The 23058-nt window shown below is 46.0% G+C and overlaps 1 protein-coding gene across 1 annotated transcript; it reads right to left on the reverse strand.

Moving 5' to 3' along the window:
- Positions 1-1333: 1333 nt before the first annotated feature.
- Positions 1334-22837, reverse strand: GPR173 (G protein-coupled receptor 173). The gene is made up of 2 exons (XM_079765483.1): positions 22451-22837; positions 1334-3577 (listed from the first exon to the last, which is right to left on the reverse strand). Exon 2 carries the CDS (start codon positions 3478-3480, stop codon positions 2359-2361), a length of 1122 nt encoding a protein of 373 aa, XP_079621609.1. The 5' UTR covers positions 3481-3577; positions 22451-22837; the 3' UTR covers positions 1334-2358.
- Positions 22838-23058: the final 221 nt, after the last annotated feature.

Below are 23058 nucleotides of genomic sequence, written 5' to 3' on the forward strand. Positions count from 1 at the left end.
GCATAAAATGGACCCTTCAGAAGATCTCCCATCCCCGATTGAGCAGGCCATTACTTTCTGGGGGGCATTTCCTAAACCCATTGGCTCTCCCCAAGATGGATCCCTAGTTCCCAGTCCCCATTCTCCATGGCGGTCCAGTTTCAGGAACACCTTGTTTGGGTTTTGGAGAAGAGACTGATCCGGGAGGTTGAAAGTGATACCTGGGGGCTCCAGGCTTTGGGAAGAGAATGGGGTTCTCAAGTATTTGGTCTGCCATGTTCAGAACCTGGGCCAAGGGAGGAAGATCTGATGAGATGGGAATCTCCCTCTTGCTATATACATATGTACTTTTCAAGTTCTATCTCTCTGGCCACTCGACTTCCTGCTGCAGGCACATACTGTAGTTTGTCTCCTCTCAGTTAGGTGCATACATGTATGTGTGTGTGCATGCCATATATGTCTCCACATACAGGCATTTACTCACGCATGTGTACCAGGCAGGGGTGCCTCCCCATACAAAGTCACACAAACACACTGTCTCACTCAATCATACCTCCCCACATGTGGTCATGCAGACAGGACACACAGACACACAGACGCACACAGACAGACACACACACACAGTCAGAAAGAGAAAACATCCAATATAGCATTGTTCATTTCAGTTTTCCATTTACAAAATCCAATGGTGAATCCAGGCAGTTAGAAAAAAGAAATGGAGGAAAACCCTCCTGAATGTACCCTATCTACCCCACCCCCGTGGCCCCCCCCACCCCACCCCCTGGAAAAGGCACCCCCATCACTATCACTGAGAGAACAGGTACCCTCCCACCCCCAGCCTCTCAGCCACTCTGGCCTGCCTTTCCAGGACAACTCCACAGCCAGGCTCATTAATGTCTCTCCTGCCTAGAGTGCCCTCCCCAGTCTTCTGGGGTCAAGGCTTAGGACGAGGGTTTCAATCGGGAAGGAAAAGGGGGTGGATAAATACAGATCTGCCCCGCCCACAGAGAACCTGGGCAAGACCAGGCAAAGGAGTGCCAGCTTGGATCCCCAGGCCACAAGAACTGTCCTTGGTGTGATCCCAGAGTGGACTCTGCCCTGGGAGGGAAGCTTGGGATCACCCACCTGGGGAATCTGGCTACAGTCTGTTCCACTTTGGGAGGAGGTAAGGGTAGAGGGTGGCAAGTCGGGAGCTGAGGGCCCAGAAGACCAAGGGCTACCACGGAAGGGCTTGAGGGCCCTGAGGCTTGAAGAGGACAAAAAGAGGTCACATAGGGATGGATTCAAATCCACAGTGCCTTGGAGCTTATCCACTATGAGATACCAAGCCCCCCCTCCCCCCCGCCCAATTTTCATCTTTGGGAGAGTAGCATGACCCCAGGAGACAATTCTGGGGTTGAATTCTGCTCTGATGCCAGGCTCTCAGATCCAGCTACTCTGGGGAGTTCAGCTCTTTCCCTATATTTCCCTGGGGGGTTGCTCCTGCCTGTATGGCACCCGCAATAGCCCTAGTGGAGCTGGAGTGGATTTCCACCCTTAGAAAGAAGAGTTGGGGGCTGGGGATCCAGGAGGCAGCTCTAGAGAATCCAGTCAAGCTCACGTCTCTTCAGCTCCAGGCGTGCAGCTCACATCCTGCTCTTCACTAGCCTGTGCCCATCCCGAGGGCCCTTCTCCCTCCCCTCCTGGCTTCTCAGATGCTCAAGAAACACTTGGGATGTCTGGACATGGGTAGCAAGAGGAGACTGGGCTTGGGACCAGAGTTAGCCTAAAACAACATTGCACACAACATAGCAATTAAACATCCCTGCTCCCTGGGGACCCTGCGCCCCCTTTGGTCCCTCTTGTCAACAGATCAGTTTCCCCCTAAATATCCAGGCCTTGCTAGAGGACTTGGAAGGGGAGGGTGCATGGGAGCAGAGGGGCCCAGAAGAGCTCTGGAAGTCTATTTTACAGGACAAATTTCCGCATTCTAGACAGTGTCAGAAGGAGAGACATTAAAGCAAGGAAGCCTGACTCCTCAGCTGATAGTAGAAAAACCTGCATTTTCACTTTTGTTTTCTTTTTCTGAAGAGAGAGAGAGAGAGAGAGAGAGAGAGAGAGAGAGAGAGAGAGAGAGAGAGAATATGAGGAGAGAGGAGAGAGATTGTAGAAGTGGAAAAGGAGGCAGCAGAGACAGGCCCTAGAACTAGAAACACCTCTTTCCCAGTCCCCCACCCCTGGGGAGGTGTTGGCAAAGGTGCCTAGATTCCGGGTGGTTTGAGGGGCTGGGGCTGGAGCTCAGAAAGAAAGGCTCCTGTATGGGGCCCTACCCCTCCCTTTCTGTTAGCCCCATCATGGTGGCCATGACCTTCTCCCTGTCTGTCTGCCTATCAGCCTGCTTCACATGACACAGTAGGGTTCTCTGGGAGCCGGGGCACCTCCTGTGCCCCAGCAGGGGGCGTGAGTCCTCAGGCACTTCTTGAGGTCCTTGTTGAGCAGGAAGCAGACGATCGGGTTGACGGCAGCCTGGGCGAAGCTCATCCAAACAGCAGTGGCCAGGTAACGGTGGGGCACAGCGCAGGCCTTAACAAACACTCGCCAGTAGCAGGCCACGATGTAAGGTGACCAGAGGAGCAGGAAGAGCAGTGTGATCGCGTAGAACATGCGGCCCAGCTGCTTTTCACCCTTGACCTCGTCCATGCCCAGCAGCCGCCGGCTGGCTGCATGCCCGTTCTGCCGGATACCCAGCAGGGTTGGTGGCATGGGCCCACGGCCAAAGCCAGCGATCCAGTTGGCAGCAGCCTGGCCGGTGGCCCCAGGGCCATGGAATGTCCAGTTCTGGCTAATGGCTGGCACCATCTGCACTGGCTTCATCTTGCGGTGACGATACTCAAAGAGGAGCAGTTTGCCATAGACAGCATGTGTGGCTGCCATGAGCACAGCCAACATAAGCATGAAACCCAGCGTGTCATTGGCCTTGAAATAACGATGCTCAAAGATGCACTGGTCCTCCTCACGGATAAACTTGTAGGTGCCCACATCGAAGACGGGTGGGAAGGCCATGGCCACAGACAGGGTCCAGGCCATGCAGATGACGGCTGCACATGTCCAGAGTGTCATGCGTTTGGCATAGAAGCGGTGGTGGGCGATGGCCATGTAGCGGGTGACGCTGATGCAGAACAGCATGAAGGCCGCATGGAAGCAAAAGAGCACAGCCATAAAGGCCACAATCTTGCAGCTGAGCGCACTGAAGGTCCATGAGGAGCCGTGGCGCACAGAAGCCAGCACAAAGGGAAAGCAGACGGCAGAGCGGATGCCGTCGGCCAGGCACAGGTCCAGGAGAAAGTAGTAAGGAGCCTTGTGCAGGGCACGCTCCTTGAGCACCAGCAGGGACAAGATGGCGTTGCCCGCCAGGCTCACGCACATGATCAGTCCCAGCAGCACCAGCTTGACATACGCCGATGCTGATGGTGGGGACAGAGCACCGCTCACCTCCTCGGGCTCTCCAGTGGTGTTGGCCATAATGAAGGGCAGGGGCTGCTCCCAACCCTATGGAGTCAGCCAGTCCGGTACTCGATGGGTTCTGGGGGACTCCATCAGTTGTCCTGCTGGGCTGCACCTGCAAATGGGGGTAGTGGGAGAGACACAGACATAGAGACAGAGAGATGAGGGTAAGAGAGAGACAGAGAGGAAAAAACACACAGAGGTACAGAGAAGGAGTGAGAAAGGATAGACCAAAGAGATGGAAAATGACAACAAAGATATAAACGGATAAAAAATTGAGACAGAAATGGAGGGGATGCAAAGAGAGAGACAGAAAAGGGAAAAGAAGGAAAGGGACAGAGAGGGAGAGGGACAGGGAGATAGGGGAGAGGAGGAGAGAGGGAGAAGGGGAGAGAGGGAAGAAGAGGGAGGGAGAGAAACAAGACAGACAGGGAGAAACAGATGGAAAGAAAAAGTGAGGAAGAAACAGAAAGGGCAGTGTTAGCGTGTCTGTGTAGGCCCTCCCTCATGTCCCCACCCTGCTTACTCCTCGGCTGGTGTCAGGCCCTGGCCCTGGCCACTGCTGCTTCTACCCCATCCTTGCTGAGTGAGCGCACTTCATATCTCTAGGTGTCCTTGGTTACCTGTTTGCTATGTTGGTGGTTGTGTGGGGCAGGGATGTTGATGTGGCTCTTTTCCCTTTTTTTAAAAAAAATATTATTCATTTCAGAGAGGAAGGGAGAGGGAGAGAATCATTGATCGGCTGCCTCCTGCACGCCCCACACTGGGCATTGAGCCAGCAATCCAGGCATGTGCCCTGACCGGGAAGCAAACTGTGACCTGCTGGTTCATAGGTCCATGCTCAACCACTCAGCCATGCCAGCCGGGCTCTTCTCCCTTTTTTATTGCCATCCATAGTAAGATTTTACATTGCAATGCAGCACACACACACACACACACACACACACACACACACACACACACACGTGCACACATGGCTGAATCAAAAGTTTCACAGAACAGTACTGAATCTATGTCTAATATACTCTCATTAGTTTCTACTCTATTTCATTCTTTTGGTTGTTTTTGTTTTCTTGTTAATACTGGTAGCCACTCATTAAATAGGTGTATTTATTCATGATCAGGAAGTGCTTAGCCTGCTTAAGGAGCAGTGCGAAAACCAGTGTGGTTGGACTAGAGCAGGTGAGGGAGACAGTGATAGAAAGTAAGGTCGTAGAGGTGTCCAAGGCCAGGTCATGGAGGGCTGTGGGTGATGACGAGGACTTGGGTTTTTAGTTTAAGTAAGGCAGAGAGTGTGTGAATATAAAGATGTAGATATGCTTGTGTGTATTCCTTCATTGAAAAAAACATTTATTGCCCTGGCTGGGTAGCTCAGTTGGTTAGAGCAACATCCCAATATGCCAAGGTTGCGGGTTTGATTCCCAGTCACAGCACATATAAGAAGCAACAAATGAAGGCATACATAAGTGGAACAACAAATCTCTCTCTCTCATAAATAAAATGTTTTTATAAAAAAGAGAAACCATTTATTGAGTATCTATTGTATGCCAGGCATGGTGGATGCAGCTGTGAATGAGAAAAAGATCCCTGCCCTTGTGGAGCTGACATTCTATTTTTTTTCAGTTTTTTAAAAATATATATTTTATTGATTTTTTACAGAGAGGAAGAGAGAGGGATAGAGAGTTAGAAACATCGATGAGAGAGAAACATCGATCAGCTGCCTCTTGCACACCCCCTACTGGGGATGTGCCCGCAACCAAGGTACATGCCCTTGACCGGAATCGAACCTGGGACTCTTGAGTCCGCAGGCCGACGCTCTATCCACTGAGCCAAACCGGTTTCGGCGAGCTGACATTCTATATATATAAAAAAAGAAGAAGATACATGGATGAAGTATAGTAGGTCAGATGATGATAAATTCCTACAAACAAAAAAGGAGGAAAGGGGGATAGGAAGTGTTAGGGGTGGGGGAAATGCAATTTTTGATGAGGTGGACAGGGAAGGTTTTATAGAGGTGTCATCTGAACAAAGATCCGAAGGAGGTGAGAGAGTTACTTTTGTGGGTATCTGGGGAAAGAGAAGTCCAGGCAGAGGGAACAGCCAGAGCAAAGCCCTGAGGTGGGACCACAGATGGTACGTTTGAAGAAGCACAGGCGGCCACTGTGGGTGGAACAGAGTAAGGGGCAAGTGATGTGAGGTGCGGACCGAATGATGGCAAGGCCAGATCATGTAGGCATGGTGAGGACTTTGACTTTTATTCTGAGTGAGATCGGAGCCATAGGAGGGGCTGTGAGCAGAGGTCAGATATGCGATGACTAGAGATTGAACAGGATCCTGCTTGCTGCTATGAGGAGCACAGACCATGAGGACAAGTGTGGAAGTTGGGAGCCTAGTTAGGAGGCTCTTGCAGTAATCTGGGTGAAAAAATAAGAGCACCCCCGTGCCTTTTGCCCTGCTTTAGTTCTTTTCCTAGAATTTATCTCTTTTTTTAAAATAAATATATTTTTATTGATTTCAGAGAGGAAGGGAGAGGGAGAGAGATAGAAACATCAATGATGAAAGAGAATCATAGATCGGCTGCCTCCTGCATGCCCCCTACTGGGGATTGAGACCACAACCCGGGCATATGCTCTGAACAGGAATCTAACCAGGACCTCTTGGTTCCTAGGTCGACACTCAACCACTGAGCCACGCTGGTCAGGCTAGGATTTATCTCTTTTAACACACTGTATTAATTTACTTAAAAAATTTCTTTATATCTTTTTATTAATTTCAGAGCGGAAGGGACAGAAATACAGAAGCATCAATGATGAAAGAGAATTATTGATCAGCGGCCTCCTGCACATCCCACACTGGGGCTTGAGCCTGCAACTCAGGCATGTGCCCTGCCTGGGAATCAAACCGTGACCTCCTGGTTCATAGGTCGATGCTCAACCACTGAGCCACGCTGGCCGGGCTTAATTTACCTTTAGATTTTGCTTTATTGCCTGTCTCTCCCTATGAGAACAAAAGCTCCACATGGCAGGGCTTATAGACTCACACACTCTCCAATTGACTGAGGGACGAAATGGGCTGGTGGCTCAGGGAGGGCTGCCTGGAAGCATCCTGGTGGGATTTGCTGAAAGAGCAGCCGATCAATGATTCCCTCTTATCATTGATGTTTCTATTTCTCTCTCCCTCTCCCCCCCGGAAATTAACAAAAATATATTTATTTTTTTAAAAGTGATACATTCTAGGAAAAGAACTAAAGCAGGGCAGTGCCTGCGTGGGAGGGCACAGGCAACACTGGGCAGGAAACAGGAAGAATCCTGGCTGGGGCAGAGGATGTGGGGTATGATAAGATAACAGGGAAAGTTCAAGAGGGAAGGTGACAAGGCAGACACCGGAAAAGATCAGAGTTACTTTTGAGGCTGGGATGAGCTTGAGGTTGGGGAAGGCGGGGTTTGAGTGGGTGTCTTTCTAACCCCTCCTCTCCCAGGAAAAAGTCTCCCATCTGCACTGTTTTCCAGCTCAATCCAACCTGGCTTGCCACAGCTACCCGGGGCCAGGCTTTTTTGAGGGCGCCTGGAAATCTCAGAGCCAGTGGCAATAAGCCACAAGAAGGTGCTGGGGCAGGGACACAGGGGAAGTGGGTTGACAGGTCCCTTTCAGCAGGCCCTCAGAGCCTGATAGTTCCCATAGAACTGTGGACCAGCCAACAGACAGCTGGCTCTGTGTAAATGCACACACACACACACACACACACACACACACACACACACACCTTAGCCTTGAGAGGAGACAGGGTAGGAAGTTAAAGAGACAGAACTGGAGTGTAAGAGAGAGTCAAAGAGACACACGGAGTTAACAGAGAAGAGAAAGAGATAGGAGCAGAGAGAGACAGACAGAGATAGCGAAAGGTGGGGGGAGAGAGCCAGAGACAAAGAGAGGGGAAGACAGCCTTACACACAGAGAGGAAGAGATAAAAATAGAAACAGAAAGGGAAAGAAGAGAAAAGGAGAGTGAGACAACAGAAACAGAGGTGCACAGAGAGAAAAGGAAAGAGCGGGAGAGACAGAGGAGAGAGAGACAAAAATGGAGACAGAGATAGAGATACAAAAATAGAGGGAGAGAGACAGAGATAGACAGAAAGAGATAGAAAAAAAAACAAAACCAGAAACAGAGCCGGGAACGGAGGGATGTAGGAAGGGAGGGAGGGAGATAGGTAGATATTGAGGTAGAGAGATAGCAGGGGAGGGATAAAACCAGGAAACAAGGAAAGATTTAGAGAAATAAAGATGGGGTGGGGAGTGAGAGACAGATGAAGAGAGGGGGTGGAGATAGAGGCAGAGAGGCAGAAATAAAGATACAGATACAGAGAGGGAGACAGGGAGATAGACTAAGACCAAGAAGGTGGATAATGTGTACATAGTCCAGAATGAAAACAAAAGCAAATGCTAAACTAAATCAAAAAGAAAAAAACAATAGCAGCAAAGAAACAAAACCCTGGTGTTGCTTGGAAAGCTGGGGCAATTGTATAAATCACCGAGGAGAGAGTTCTTCTGAGCACAAGCTCAGCCTGGTGCCCAGACGCCTTTAGACACAAATACACAAGACACCTGCACACTCACACTGACACACAGCCTACTGCAATGGAGACCCATGGACAGCAACCAGCTCACACATAGGGACATTGTGCCTGCACACACACACACACACACACACACACACACACACACGGAGGGCGTACCATGTACGCTGCCTCAGTCGCACAGGTACAGTGTACCCGGCCTAAACGCCAGTGCTTCGTCCTCAATTAAGGCTTCGTGCTTCGTCCTCAATTAAGGCGTTACTGCCCCCTAGGGGACATTTTCGAAATTTGTAGGTGCATTTTTGGTTGTCACCATGCTGGGGTGTAGGGTGTTATTCTAACATTTAGGGGTCCCAGGTAAGGATACTGGCATTCCAGCGAAGTGCATGGCAGTCCCACGCAGCCAACATATTGTCCCGCATCCCCTGGGACTTTGGATTTGTAATGAACTGAACCTAGCTATTTCAGAGAGAAACACAATTTCCCTAGTTTTTAATGTACAGTAGGTCCTCGAATAAGGTTTCATTCAATGTCGTCTGGTTGTAACGTTGATCAGATGTGTTTAGTGTTTAGGAACTTAACTCTTGTTGACATCAATCAGCCTGTGGTAAAACTGGTTTGGTTATACGTCATTTTGCCGCAGTTTCAAGAACCCATTGATGACGTTAAGCGAGGATTTACTATACCCGGAATTATCCAGGAGTGGGGCTAAGTTCACAGGAGACTGTATTTTGTTTTGTGGAGCACTTCCCTTGAGCTGTTCACTAGTTCAGAAAAATCTCAGCCCTAAGCCTTTGCCTGTCATTTTCCTGCAGTTTCTGCAAAGGGCAGCTTCTGATTTCCCCCTTCTCCTTAATCCACGTAATCAGTGTAAGATGTTACATGCCTCTAACTACTTCATTGAATCTCCTGGGGAGGGTTATAGCCAAGCACTTACATACTGAAATACAAATTATTTTCTTATAAACCACTTTCCTTTTATTCCTTATTTATTTGTACTAGAGTTAATACAATATGACTATTGTATAAAATGCTATATGGATTTTGTTTTGAAATTATATGTGGAGAAAGATTATATTATTTAAGAACTTCGTTACAGATAGTAAAGGGGCGTTGCAAAATGTTACATAAAAGAGGGTGTTGGGTATGAGGGCTGAGAATTACAAACACAGTCAGACACACTCACACACATACTTATGCAATGGTTCATAAACCCACAATTATAAACCCCCCAATACACACACACACACACACACACACACACACACACACACGTGAACTCTCAAATCCTGACAGATACACACCTGTAAACCTACTCACTGTCACACATAGACTCATATATCCCCTTTGTATCAATATACCTGATTATTCAAATCCTCTCACATATTCAATCTGTAACTGACTGTGTACAATCAATTGTGATAAGTCACTACCTCCGGACCAGCTCCTCTCACATATTCAGACAAGCTCTTGCAACACAGGTATGCAAACAGTGGCATACCTATATCATCTCATATACAACCACTATTACACACATTAACATTCAACTTCAAAGTCACTTACACAGGCCACCATGCTCACATGCACTTGAACCTTGCTATACACATACACACAAAGAGAAAAACAGCCCATGTATACAATAATACTCACAGACATGTGTACACACACAAACTTGCTCACGATACAGATGCACTTAAATGATATACACATCCTGCAACAGGTATGCACCAAGAGGTAGTCCTGCGCATGTGTAGACAAGCCAAACCCTGCACACACAAGTGGAAACATTAGCAGATCTGCCAGGCTGGTGGGTACTTGCCACAGCAGGGGGCCAGAACAAGATGGGGCTCTCGTTCATCTTCACTGAGGTTATTTTGGTTTTCCCCTAAGTGTACAATGTTTTTCTTTTAATTTGATCTCATTTTTATTGTTTCACAACTCTTTTTCAGAAGGTTTGTGTGGTTGTTGCTGTTATTACTATTATATGGTATTAGGTGTTCCTAAGAGGAATATAATTAGCTTGTTAATTTCCTTCATCATTGCTTTGTTATAAAAGAAACTGTTTTCTTCTAGAACATTTGAAACAGAAAAAAGTAGGAAGAATCCTGTAATGAACCTCAGTGCACCTATCATCCAGATTCACCAATGATCAACTCATAGGGCCTTATTTCACCTATAACCTCATACACTGCCCCCGCTTACAGAATATTCTGAAGCATATCTATTATACCATTTCATTCATAAGCATTTTAGTATTTCTAAAAGAACACATTTAAAAACATTAAAATAATATAAGTTTTTATTATTTCTTAGAGTATTCATTTACTTGCTATTGGCTTTTAATACTAACAATTAGCCAAATCTGATTCTTGGTGGGATTTCATAATTAGTTATTATCTTTTGTTTTTAGGTAAAAATATTTGTCAGTAAATGAATGAAGCTTGACTGTAGTTGAATGGAATTGATTCATTAAAGGGAAAGCTAGGCTTTTATGGCTGTTTCAGAGTGCTGCTTTCTTAAGAATGCAGAAGACCTAAAATTTATTTATTGAAAAACTCAGTTTTCAGAAGTCACAAAGCTCAGCTGACCCCTTCAATATTTTTTTTTTTTGAGAGAGAGTGGAAGGGAAGGGGAGAGACAGACAGAGAGAGACATCAAAGTGAGAGAGACACATGGATTGGTTGCCTCATGCATAGGCCTGACTGGACCAGGATCAAGCCTGCAACTGAGGTACATGCCCTTGACTGGGAATCAAACCAAAGATCCTTCCGTCTGCGGGCCAACACTCTATCCACTGAGCCAAACCGGCTGGGGCTCTTCAATGTTTTATATTCAAGTAAATTTAATTGTTAAGATTTCCCCCCCATCGTGATGGACTTTTTTAGTAAAGCTGGAAAACCAGGAGACTCATAGGACAAACACAGGAATTTCCTGTCCCAAAAATATCCGGGATGTCCCTAATTTAAAAAATCTACTGAAGATTGTCTCAAATTTGCATTTAGCTGCCCAATTAGTCCTTTCTTTCTCAGCCTAAATGTCTGATTTGTGTGGAAAAGTTATCAAAAGAAACTTCATTTCTCAGTAGGCTATGTTGGTCAACTGACCACAAAACATTATCACACAGAGAAAGATCTGGACTTCTTAAAGCAACTGGAAGTGCAAATTAAGAAACCAGGCTCATTTATGATCTCTGAATGCATAATAATCTGGCCACTCAGTGTGTGTATGCATGTATATATATTAGAGGCCCGGTGCATGAATTCGTGCATGGGTGGGGTACGGCCAGCTTGGCCAGGGGGAGGGGACATGGGCGTTTGGCCGGCCTGCCTGCTGGTCAAACTCCTGGTCGAGGGGACAATTTGCATATTAGCCTTTTATTATATAGGATATACACTGAGTGGCCAGATTATTATGTGTTCAGAGATCATAATAATCTGGCCACTCATTGTATGAGATGGATTAGAACATTTTTAGATAGAGCTCAACCAGCTAGTGACAGGATTACATGATTAACAAGTAAACCTAAGATGCCCCTCCCAGTAGAATCTCACATGTTAGCAGTCTGCCAGGAAATTGTCCACACTATATTTGAAACCCAGGAGGTAAAAATAGGAAAGGGGCCACTTTCAATTGCTATAAGGAGATAGTATGGACAGGTCAAAGGACATCAAGATGACATTAACCCAGAAGACTATTGAAACAAAGAATTTTCATTTTACATTGATGCATCTCTGGATGTTAATTAACTGTCTTGGTTCATAGGATTAGTCAGAAACCCTGAAGAGAAATGCAAGAAGCACTGAGAAAACTAAGGTTGAAATATTCAAAGTGATACATATTTTGAAAGATTGTGGGAACTGCATAAGTCTGTGGACTGGTGCTGTTTTTGTGATGGCAGGAAATTTATATCTGGAATTTGTTCTGAAAACACCGAGATTCATTCACCGAGGAGCCCTTACCTTATAATGCTTGCCTGTAGCCCGCTGGTGTGGGTCAGTGGTTGAGCGTCGACCTTTGAATCAGGAGGTTAGGGTTCGATTCCCGGTCAGGGCACATGCCTGCGTTGCAGGCTTGATCCCCGGTGGGGTGTGTGCAGGAGGCAGCCAATCAATGATTCTCTCTCATCATTGATGTTTCTATCTCTCTCTTTCCCTCTCCCTTCCTCTCTGAAATCAATAGAAATATACACTGAGTGGCCAGATTATTATGATCTCTGAATGCATAATAATATGGCCACTCAGTGTGTATATATAATATATTGGAGACCTGGTGCATGAATTCGTGCATGGGTGGGGTCCGGCCAGCCTGGCCAGGGGGAGGGGACATGGGCGGTTGGCCGGCCTGCCTGCTGGTCGAACTCCTGGTCGAGGGGACAATTTGCACATTAGCCTTTTATTATATAGGATATACACTGAGTGCGTTCAGAGATCATAATAATCTGGCCACTCAGTGTATATTTTTTAAAAGTTGCCTATAGGTTTAATGTCCACAGTAAATGATCCTAGGTGAATTTAATTAAATTCAAAGCACCACCCACCTGCATGTCAGCTTTCTGTGAAGCAGCGGGATCAGTACACCCTTCTCTGTTGCTTTAAACCTAAGTGTGTAAGGATCTGGTAAAAGATTTATGAGCCAAAAGAAGTTTCAGCATTTCTTTGTGAACGATTATCACTTTGCATATTGGATGCTTACTGGTTTAAACAAATGGCTCTTTGAGCACATGAATAAAATTACATAAAAAAATTTTAAGATGCTAAAAAATATGTAAAGGTGTACTGACAAGGTTGCTTTTTTTAAGTACAATGACAAGGTTTATGGATTCGAAGCCAAACTTCAAGTTAGAAGCAGTAAGGTCAAGTATGGCTCCCTGGGTGATGGTTAGTTAGCATTAGAAGCTGAATACTAAAAAAAAAGATTTATTAAGATGAGTGGAGTAATGTCTGGGTCTACTTAGGGGGAAAGCTTCATGATTATTTTGAAATACTCAAAATGAAAATTTTCTGTTGGATTCAAAACTTATGAGCATTCGTTGAAAGAAATTTCAACATTACATTTGACTGAAAGAAAAAAAATGCATTAGATTTAAAGAAGGATCCCACCTTTGAAGCACAAAATTCAAATACTACGAATTATCCAAGTTCTGCTTATTGATGAGAAAGTTTTACCAATTAAAAACATACTCTTCAAAAAAATAGAGAAAGAAAGAAAGAAAGAAAGAAAGAAAGAAAGAAAGAAAGAAAGAAAGAAAGAAAATACTATTTGACCATTTGCTGCCACCTACTTAATGCAAGCAGTTTCCTGTTGTTGGTGACTACAAAGAGATAGAAGCGATCATGTAGCTATTTCGGGCATAAAACCTGGGTCTCTGCCTGGCCATGGCAAGAACAAGTGAGTTATCAAAGGGAGGTGAAAAGAGGAGGCACGAACAAACAATTGTTCCATTTCTTTAGAAAGATTGGTATCATCAGCCATATTCAACACTAGAAACTACATCTGATGCTTCAAAAATGGTACTTGATGACTCCAAAGCTCATGCCTTTGAGGTGAGCTTTGCTGACCTGCGGAACTATGCATCTATGTTTCAGACATTCAAGCTAATTATTGAGGGCATTGGGGCAAATTGTGCCTGAGCATCCTCCATGGAATGAATCTTACCTTCAACAATATGCCTTCCAAGATCAAGGAGTGGCAGGCCATGATGGAAGCTTATATCCATGTCAAAACTAGTCATTTTAATTTATTTCGTGTGTGTGTGTGTGTGTGTGTGTGTGTGTGTTTACCAAGAAACAAAATAACTTGATGTAGATGATCTATGCTCAGCACCAAGTGATTTACCAGTCATGATAAAAATGACCATAAATGAATTAAATGACCGTAAAATAAATCAAGGCCATCATGACCAAAGTCTCAGAAGAATGTTGACCACTACTAATTTGCATGAGGGAATAAAAAAGTTATAGTTCCAGAAGTGAGCCAAGTGTGCTATGAGAAAATTTCATTTCAAAGTTGTAATCAAATTTTATAAATTCCCTAAAACTTTGCATTTTTGTTTTTCTTACCAATTTGTATAATATCAAGAAAATGTAAGGATTTTCTTTTCATCAAACCCCAGTACCCCTAAATTAAATCCTCTTCAGTTTACTCCAGTGTGCCATACACCTATTTCACCTTCTCTGTGTGGTGGGTTACTAATGCCCTAGCACATTACATCGAGTCACATTGCATAGACACACTAGCATACACAGATAGATACATTCACACAGGCACATACACACACGGAGATTCAAATTTGCATTCCCATTCAGACTTATATGAGCCGATAAGTGCAGTGAAGTGCTCTCACATACACACACCCTTCCATAGAAATATAGGCCTAGGCAGAGACACATTCACCATTCACATGGACACACATGCAGACACATACACCTACAAACCAAATTGTATGGACCCACACGCTGTCAGACACAGTCATGAATGCACAGAACTGACATTCAGACACAGGCAAGTCCTGCTCACATCCTCCAGATCCAGGCCTTCCCCCACCTTATGCTCTTACGCTAAGGGATTAAAACCCACTCTATTATACAAACCCTGCCCTCCCACACATACACATACACATACACACAGTATAAAAATCAGCCCTGGCACATATATGCACAGTACAGGCATACTTGCACATACAGGCACATCGCTCAGGCTCACTGCTACACACACAGAAGCAGGCAGGCATGGGGAGCAGTGCAGACTCATGCATTTACACCCACAGAGCCACTGATGCTTATAAACACAGATAGGAACAAACACTCTGATGCACACACCCATTCACACCTACACATACACTCATACAACACAGATACACATATCCTAGCACATGGCCAGATAGGCACAAATCTTTTATACACACACACACACACACACACACCTACATCATCACATATAAGCGTGGATACCAACATTCTTACATTTACAGACACTCACAACAGAGATTCACAAGCACACATTTATATCCTAACCACTACAAACGTGTTTACATATTCAGATAAAAAGACACTCTCACACATGCACACACACATATGCAGGCACGTCAGAAATGAAGGTAACACCTGCACTCACATGGACACAACACTGCCACAAATACAGGTGTGTGTACTCATACACCAGATGTCTGTGCACTGACCCCCGCCATTAACCTACTAGACACACACTTCCTTCCTCATACATCCACAGTTGTATACACATACTGGGACACATAAAATACAAACCTAGTTTTATGTACAAACACTCTCACATATACACAGGATCTGCTCATTCTGTCATACATACACATGGATACAGATGTAGTAAATGTGCACGCAGAAACAATCCCATTCACACTCCCAGGTGGACACATAATGTTACTTACACATCAGCACATGTAATAATTACAGCACAGGATAACACCTTATTTGGCACAGAGGACTCGTTATGTGCCAGGCATTGTCCTAAGCACTTTTCAAATACTAACACAACCAATCCTCCCCCTCAGAGACAGGCTGTATTATTACCCTTACTTACAAATAAGAAACGAGCTTAGTTGAGGTTAGGTGACTTGCCCAGAGCTGCACAGCTAAAAAATGGCAGAACTAGGATTCAAACCCAGAGTCTGGCTCCAGAGACCTTGCAGATTCAACTTATTCATGTGTAGAAACGCATTCACCTCATGTACATATACATATACACACACCATCCTAGCACAAGCATGTGCACACACAAGCCATGTACCAACGTGCTCAGGTACAGACGTTCACACATACACATGTATGTGCTCACAGACACTCCAGCAGAGGTATAGATGCCCTAGGATATATATATATATATATATATATATATATATATATATATATATATATATAATGTGTGTATGTGTGTGTGTATATATATATATATATATATATACACACACACACATACACACACACACATTCACAATCACACACACAGACACACACACTATCAAACACACAAAATACCCAGATACACCACCTACACAGCATCCAGATAAGTCCACACTCACATACAGATACACCCGCATTCTCAGGTACTTCCCCACCCAAGTACACTAAACACTCTTATACAAACTAACCATATTTGCTCACAAGCACACCCCCTGACCTAGTTACACTCACACTCACACACCCTGCACAGATTTAGCTATACACTCTCTCTTTCACATGATACACTTTCTCTTTCACCAGATAACCTGATCTCCTTCTTGTACACCATCTAGAGAGAACCCCACATATCCTGCTTAAATATACCCACTCTCATACACCCTGATCCAGCTAGTTGCACATTCTCTTTCTCACACACACTATTCAGATGCACTCCCTTTCACACACATACTCAATACTGACACAGCTACACTCTTGCACACATCCCATCTCAACACACCCACTCTTATACACATACACACCTCAAATACACCTACAGTTACAGGCACTCCACCCAGATACAGCCACACTTACGCAAACTCCAAACTCAGTATAGCCACACTCTCACATACAACATTAAGATACACTCAAATGCACCCCCCAACCCAGAGCCCTCATATCCGCCCCAAGCACACCTACAATCTCTTACAGACATTATCAAGACACACCCAAAACGAGACACACACCATTCAAAGTCACTACACTTACACACACCCCACCCAGATACTCACATTCACAAATTCCCAACCCAAATACATCCACACACAGATACCCACCTACATATAATCCAGAGACACCTACTCACACACAAATCCTATCCATATACATCCAGACTTTCTCATGTTCTTTCTCTGTCTTTCTTTGTCTCTATGTTTCTGTCTGTCTGTCTTTCTCTCACCCCTCCCCCAACACAGCTCCAGTCACATGGCTCTACCCAGATCCATCCACCCTCTCACACACCATCCAGATTCCTCCCATATGGACCATTGAGATATAATCACTCCCCACACACATCATGTAGATACACTCCACTACTGTCTAGATACATCTGCATTCACACACATATCCCACTGAGATGTATCCAACTCTCACACATGCCATCCAGGTGCACCTCTCCAGACACTCCACTGCCTAGATACATCCAATGCTCTCAACCCCTCAACACCACCCACACACTCTCCAAACACAAGCTTCCCACCCAGATATGCCCCCAAACTCTCTTTCACACACACCATCCAGTTATACACACACTCACATACATACCCAAGTACATACACACCCAGATACAAAACCAAAGCTCTCACAGCACACCATCTAGATTACCTTAGCACACACCCTGCCACCCAAACATACCTGTGCTCTCAACCACCCATCATCCAGATACACTCACATTCAGACATGTTCCCTCAAAATACACCCACATACTATCTCACACACAGCCCAGGCGTACCCCCCCATCATCCAGATACACCCACTCACACCCCAATATACCCACACTCACTCCAACCCAATTAAACCCAAACACTTACACCCCATCCAGATACACTCACACACTCCTCCTACCAAACACATCTGTGCTCTCAGACCCCCACCACACTCAGAAACACCTACTCTCTCTTACACATACACACAATCCAGATCCTCCTCCTCCTCTTAATCACCATCATCTAGAATACTCACAGTCCATACACACAATGCAGTTACACCCATATTCTCTCAATACACCCCCACACACCATCCATAGTACCCTCCAATTATATACACATTCACATACGCCCCCATCCTCACCAAGATGTGCCCAAATTCTCTCTCTGACACACATACACCATCTAGATATACTACATCATACACTTCCATTGCCTAGATACACTTGTGCTCTCACCCACCTACACACCATCCAGGTATGCTCTCACTTGAATGCCCCCATCCTGTTATACCCATACTCTCTCATACACATACTCTACCCAGAAATACCCACATCCTCTTACACATACAACACAGATATATCCACATATACATCATTCAGATACTCCCACTCTCTTGCATCATCCAGATACATCCATCCTCACATACCCCACAAATATACACATCCTCACACATGTTCCCACCCAGCCACACCCAATCTCTTACTCATATGATCCTCTACCCAAATAGGCTGATACTCTCATAGTACCTCACAAACACACCATTTACATACATCCACACTCACACTCATCCTTCCCAAATAAAGGTTTCCCCTCTATCCAAAACTAGAGCATTCCTATGAAACCTTTTGTAAGCCAAAATGGTGTAAAGTCAGAAGTACCTCCCACTTTCTGAAAGTTTGTGTTATGTCACTTTGCTTTCATGAAAAAAGCTATTACCTTACTGAAATAGGTCTTTCATGAAAGGGAAATGGCTTAATGAGAACGTATAGAAAGCGGGGTATACCTATACGACCAAATATCACACATACACACTCTAACCAGAAACACCAAGGCTCTCTCTTACATACACACAATGCAAATACTTTCTCCCTCTCCTTCTGCCTCCCTGCTTTCCCCAGATATACTTTCACTTAAACATACACATTCACATTCACATCTAGATTTCTGCCTAGATGGCATAATTTGGGTGCTCTCTGTGAAAATCATTTATATAGATAAGTATATTCACACACATTCATGCATGAGTGTACTCACACATATAAATACCCAGGTGTGTACAAGCTTGTCAATGAGATGATGTATTCATATACAGACATTCTAACACGCATAGACTTATACACACAACTGAGCATGTACACCTGTGAGCATATTCACATGCACACAGACTTGTACAGCATTCATTTCTCTATGTATACAATCAGACATGGAGACCTAAATATACTTAAAAACACACACAAATAACAGATGTGCACACCATGTATGGTCCCACATGTTCATACATCCATATGAGAAGTATGTAAACAAAAGAAGATTCATTTACACTTACATTCCCAGATAGACTTGGACACAAAGGTATGTCCACACACACGCCCACAGGGAAGAACAATCACATATTCTCACATACTTGTACAGCTGCAAAAGAAGAATTGGTAACACTCATCACGACACACACATGCAAAGTCGTCCTCATACATACACACACACAAACACACTTATAGGCCAATAGTGGCATGGACACACATTCATTTACACTGTTCCACAACATATGTTCCAGAACAAATGATGGTATATAAGCACAACACACATATGCAAATAATTGGAACTGTGAAAACTGGTACATTCACATATCTGTACATTCAGCTAGGTACACATACAGGCATATTCACACACATGCATATACTTAGATGTGCATGGACACAGGAAATGTGCATGGACACAGGAAATATTTAATGTACAAAATATTCACTCAAATGCACACACAGCCAGATGTTCACACGTACTAACATAGACACATATATACATTCAGTCACATATCCACATTTACACTTAGAAATTCAAACAAAACATGAGACATGTGCACTCAAGTATTATGAAATGTAGTTATTCAAGCATACCACAATCAGACATGCACTCACGCATAACAGCGTACCCACAAACAATGAGATATATACACAAATTCAACTATTCACCTTGCACACAGCCTTTTGTGCATATACATACAGGTGCACACCTCCCCCAGCCCTACCCATCCATATACATAATCAAATGTGCACAAACAAAATATATTTCCATGCACAAAACATGTATTCACACACTCTCCCTTACCCACACAATTAGCTCTCCTTATACTAATGTGGCCATCTACACTAACATCTCCCCAATCAGATGTAAACCCATAGGGTTGTCTACAAACAAAATGTACTAAAGCAGGCACAGAGACATATACACAATTAAAAATACTGGAGAATCCACATGGACATTCACATACATACACATGAGGCCTACTCATACATATACATGACAGACACACCCATATAGAAGCATGTGTACACACATACCCTGCCATACATGCATGGACATATACACATGCCTTACACTCACAAACATACCATTTAGATGCACCTACACACATATGCACACATGGGCACATACAGATAAACACGATCAGATACAACTAGGCATTCACCTATTTGGACATGTAGTCCCAGGCATTCTGAAACCCTCACACTCACACACGCACACTCAAAGACAAATTGATACCACACACACACAACCAGACATTCAACAGGCTTATTGACTCAGAGCAACACACCCTCATCCAGACTCAGAATCAAACATGCCCATTTGCTTACCCAGACAGACATGCAAAGTCATACCCACTCCCCTATACACACACACACAAGCCTACCCAAACATGCACACAATTGCACACACCTTCACGTGGCCTGCTCACAGATACAGACTCATACACATTCACAGTGCTCGTGAACAGACACACAAACACAAACAGACTGCACACACAGCCACATTTTCAGTTGCACATACACACCCACACTGAGGGCCAGATGCCGCCGGACCGCAAGCTGGGTCCTTTCCCTTCTGCACCAAATGCATCTTCAGAAAAGTCTACTCCAGACCTCAAAGCCCCACCCTTCCCTGCCCCCACATAGGGCATTTTCTGGGCCTCAGTCTTTCCCATCCTCCTCCTCCCCAGCCTTGAGGACCCTTCTCCAGCCACCACCCCATCACCCAGTGTTCCACCACATCTCCACACCCAGAAACCAGCCAGCAGACCCCACTGTTTCCCCAGCCCAGGCTCTAGGTTAGCAACTCTCTGGGACCCGTCCCCCACAGGTCTGACTGCTGCATGGGCCACACCCCAGCTCTACCCAAAGCCCTGAGATCTCAGAAGCTTCAGCCTTGTCTATAGGCCATGCCAACCACTGACCACAGGCCAAACTCTTGCCAAGTCTCCCCTCAACAGGGAGACGCATACATCACCAGGGCCAGGAATGCTGCAGGCTGCAAGCCAGGCCTCTGCTAGATCATAGGGGGGAGGGGGCAGCTCAAGCCTGTGTGTGTGTGTGTGTGTGTCTGTGTGTGTGTGTTTCTGCACAGACAGGGGACGGGGCATGTGCAAGAAAAGGAGCCTGGAGTGGGGTGGGGACAGGAGGCTTTGCCCACAGCTACCACTTATCACTCCCTACAAATGAGGAGCTATAACACAGAGCTGATCTGCCTCTACTCTACTACTCCCCATATGCCTACCTGCTGCCCTCTCCAGATCTCTACCAAGACCCTGGAGAAGAGGGGTCAGTGTCTCCCCTGAATAATCAATAACAATATTAATCATGAATAATCAGCAACAGTATTGACTATGAGCTTTGCTGACATTGCTTCAGAGCCACTTCTATACACATCTTTTCTTTCCATGCACCAACTCATTTAGTCACTACACACACCCATGATGGAAGGGTTACCAGTCTCTTTGTCAGATGGGAAAACTGAGGTTTAGTAAGGGGCCCGCTTTCACTAAAGTTGCAGTTTGGGGAAGTGTCCCTGGAGAATCCATACTCTTTTTGCCCCTCCAGACATAGAGAACACTGGCCACTATGCACAAGGCTATAAGATCTTGGGGTCTCAGACACAACATGCATGTCTGAAACAAAGACAGACAGCCTTGTGATGGAGGCTGGGGTCCACACTGTGGGGACAACCACGTTGTGTCTGGCCTCTGCAGGTTGATGTGTGGTGTGGTCCTTGTGCCCACAGAGCCATTAGACAGCCTAGGGTCTGGAAATGCTCCCCACCCCCACCTCACCTTCCTTTTAGCCCTACAGTGTGGCTTCCTCCCCCTATCTTGGGATCGGAGCAATATCTTCGGTGTGAGTGAGCAAAAGTCTACTACCTGTGGGGAGAAACAGGGGAAGAAGGGAAGGAAGGAATGGAGGGAGGGAGGGAGGGAGAGAAGTAGGAAAGAAGGAGTGGGGGGTGGTCTGGGCTGGGAGCAGCTTCCCTATCATGTCTACCCACTTGCCTGCTCACACAGACAGACACACACCCTGCATGCAGGCCAAGGAACCTGGAGGAGAGTGGAAGAGGAGGGAGAGGGAGAGGAGGCAGCTGCAGGAGGCTGAGCCTGCTCAGGGTGCAGGCATTGTGAGGAGAGCACCACCGGCTCCCAGGCATGCCTTCCACAGCTAGCACACAAGGAAATGTCAGCACAGCCTCTTGTCCAAATGCGACCATGATGATAACAGACCCCGTGCGGGGGAAACAGGTGGTGGTACCCTTTCTCATGGGACATTTGGGATCGGAAAAGATGGGGATGGCTAGAGGAATCTCCAGGCTTGGGTGTCCAAGTAGCCCTTGTGATGGAGCAGAAAGAGAGAGAGAGAGAGAGACTAACAGTCAGAGAGAGAGACAGAGAACATGCAGTGATGGAGACTCTGAAATCTGTGTGGGGAGACAGAAGAGAAGTCCCAGCCCCCATCCTTGGTGGAGGGATGCTGACTACTTACCTGGGCTCCTCTCAGCAGGGCTGTCTTGGAATCCAGGGAGGGAGCTCAAGCTGTGTCACCCAGGATAAATCACATCCCAGGCCACATTGTGGGACCCTCCGTGATCTGGCGGCCAGTGACACTCCTGCTTCTGTTGCCGTGGATACAGCTGGGCTGGTCTAAATCGCAGACATCAGGGGAAGCAGGCACCGGAGGGGTGCACTGAGCAGGGCTGGGGGTGTTGGGGAACACCAGGTGGGCAGCACACAGCCTTGGGGTGCCCAGCTAGCTGGCAGGTGGGGGTCCCGGCAGGTGCTTCCCCCACTACACACTCCCACCCCCATCTTCATGCCACCGCCAAGCTGGGAGGGGGCCAGCGCTGGCCCCTGCTACCCGTCTGCCCGTCTGGCTGCCGGTCCCTCCGCCCCCCCCCCCAACCCCCCCTGTCTGCCTGCTGGCCGCCGCCTTTTGTCCTCAGAAGACACGGTCCCCGCGGAGCCTCTGCCAAGCCTCTAGCAGATGCTCAGGGTCCGGGGCTCCTCCCTGGGAGCACTTGGGCCATGGCCTGGGAGAGCCCCAGGTTGAGGGGGCTCTCATCCAGGTTCCCCCTGCTCCCTGGGCCTGGCGGG

The sequence above is a fragment of the Cnephaeus nilssonii genome (genome assembly GCF_951640355.1).
Source record: "Cnephaeus nilssonii genome assembly, chromosome: X".
Classification (NCBI taxonomy): domain Eukaryota; kingdom Metazoa; phylum Chordata; class Mammalia; order Chiroptera; family Vespertilionidae; genus Cnephaeus; species Cnephaeus nilssonii.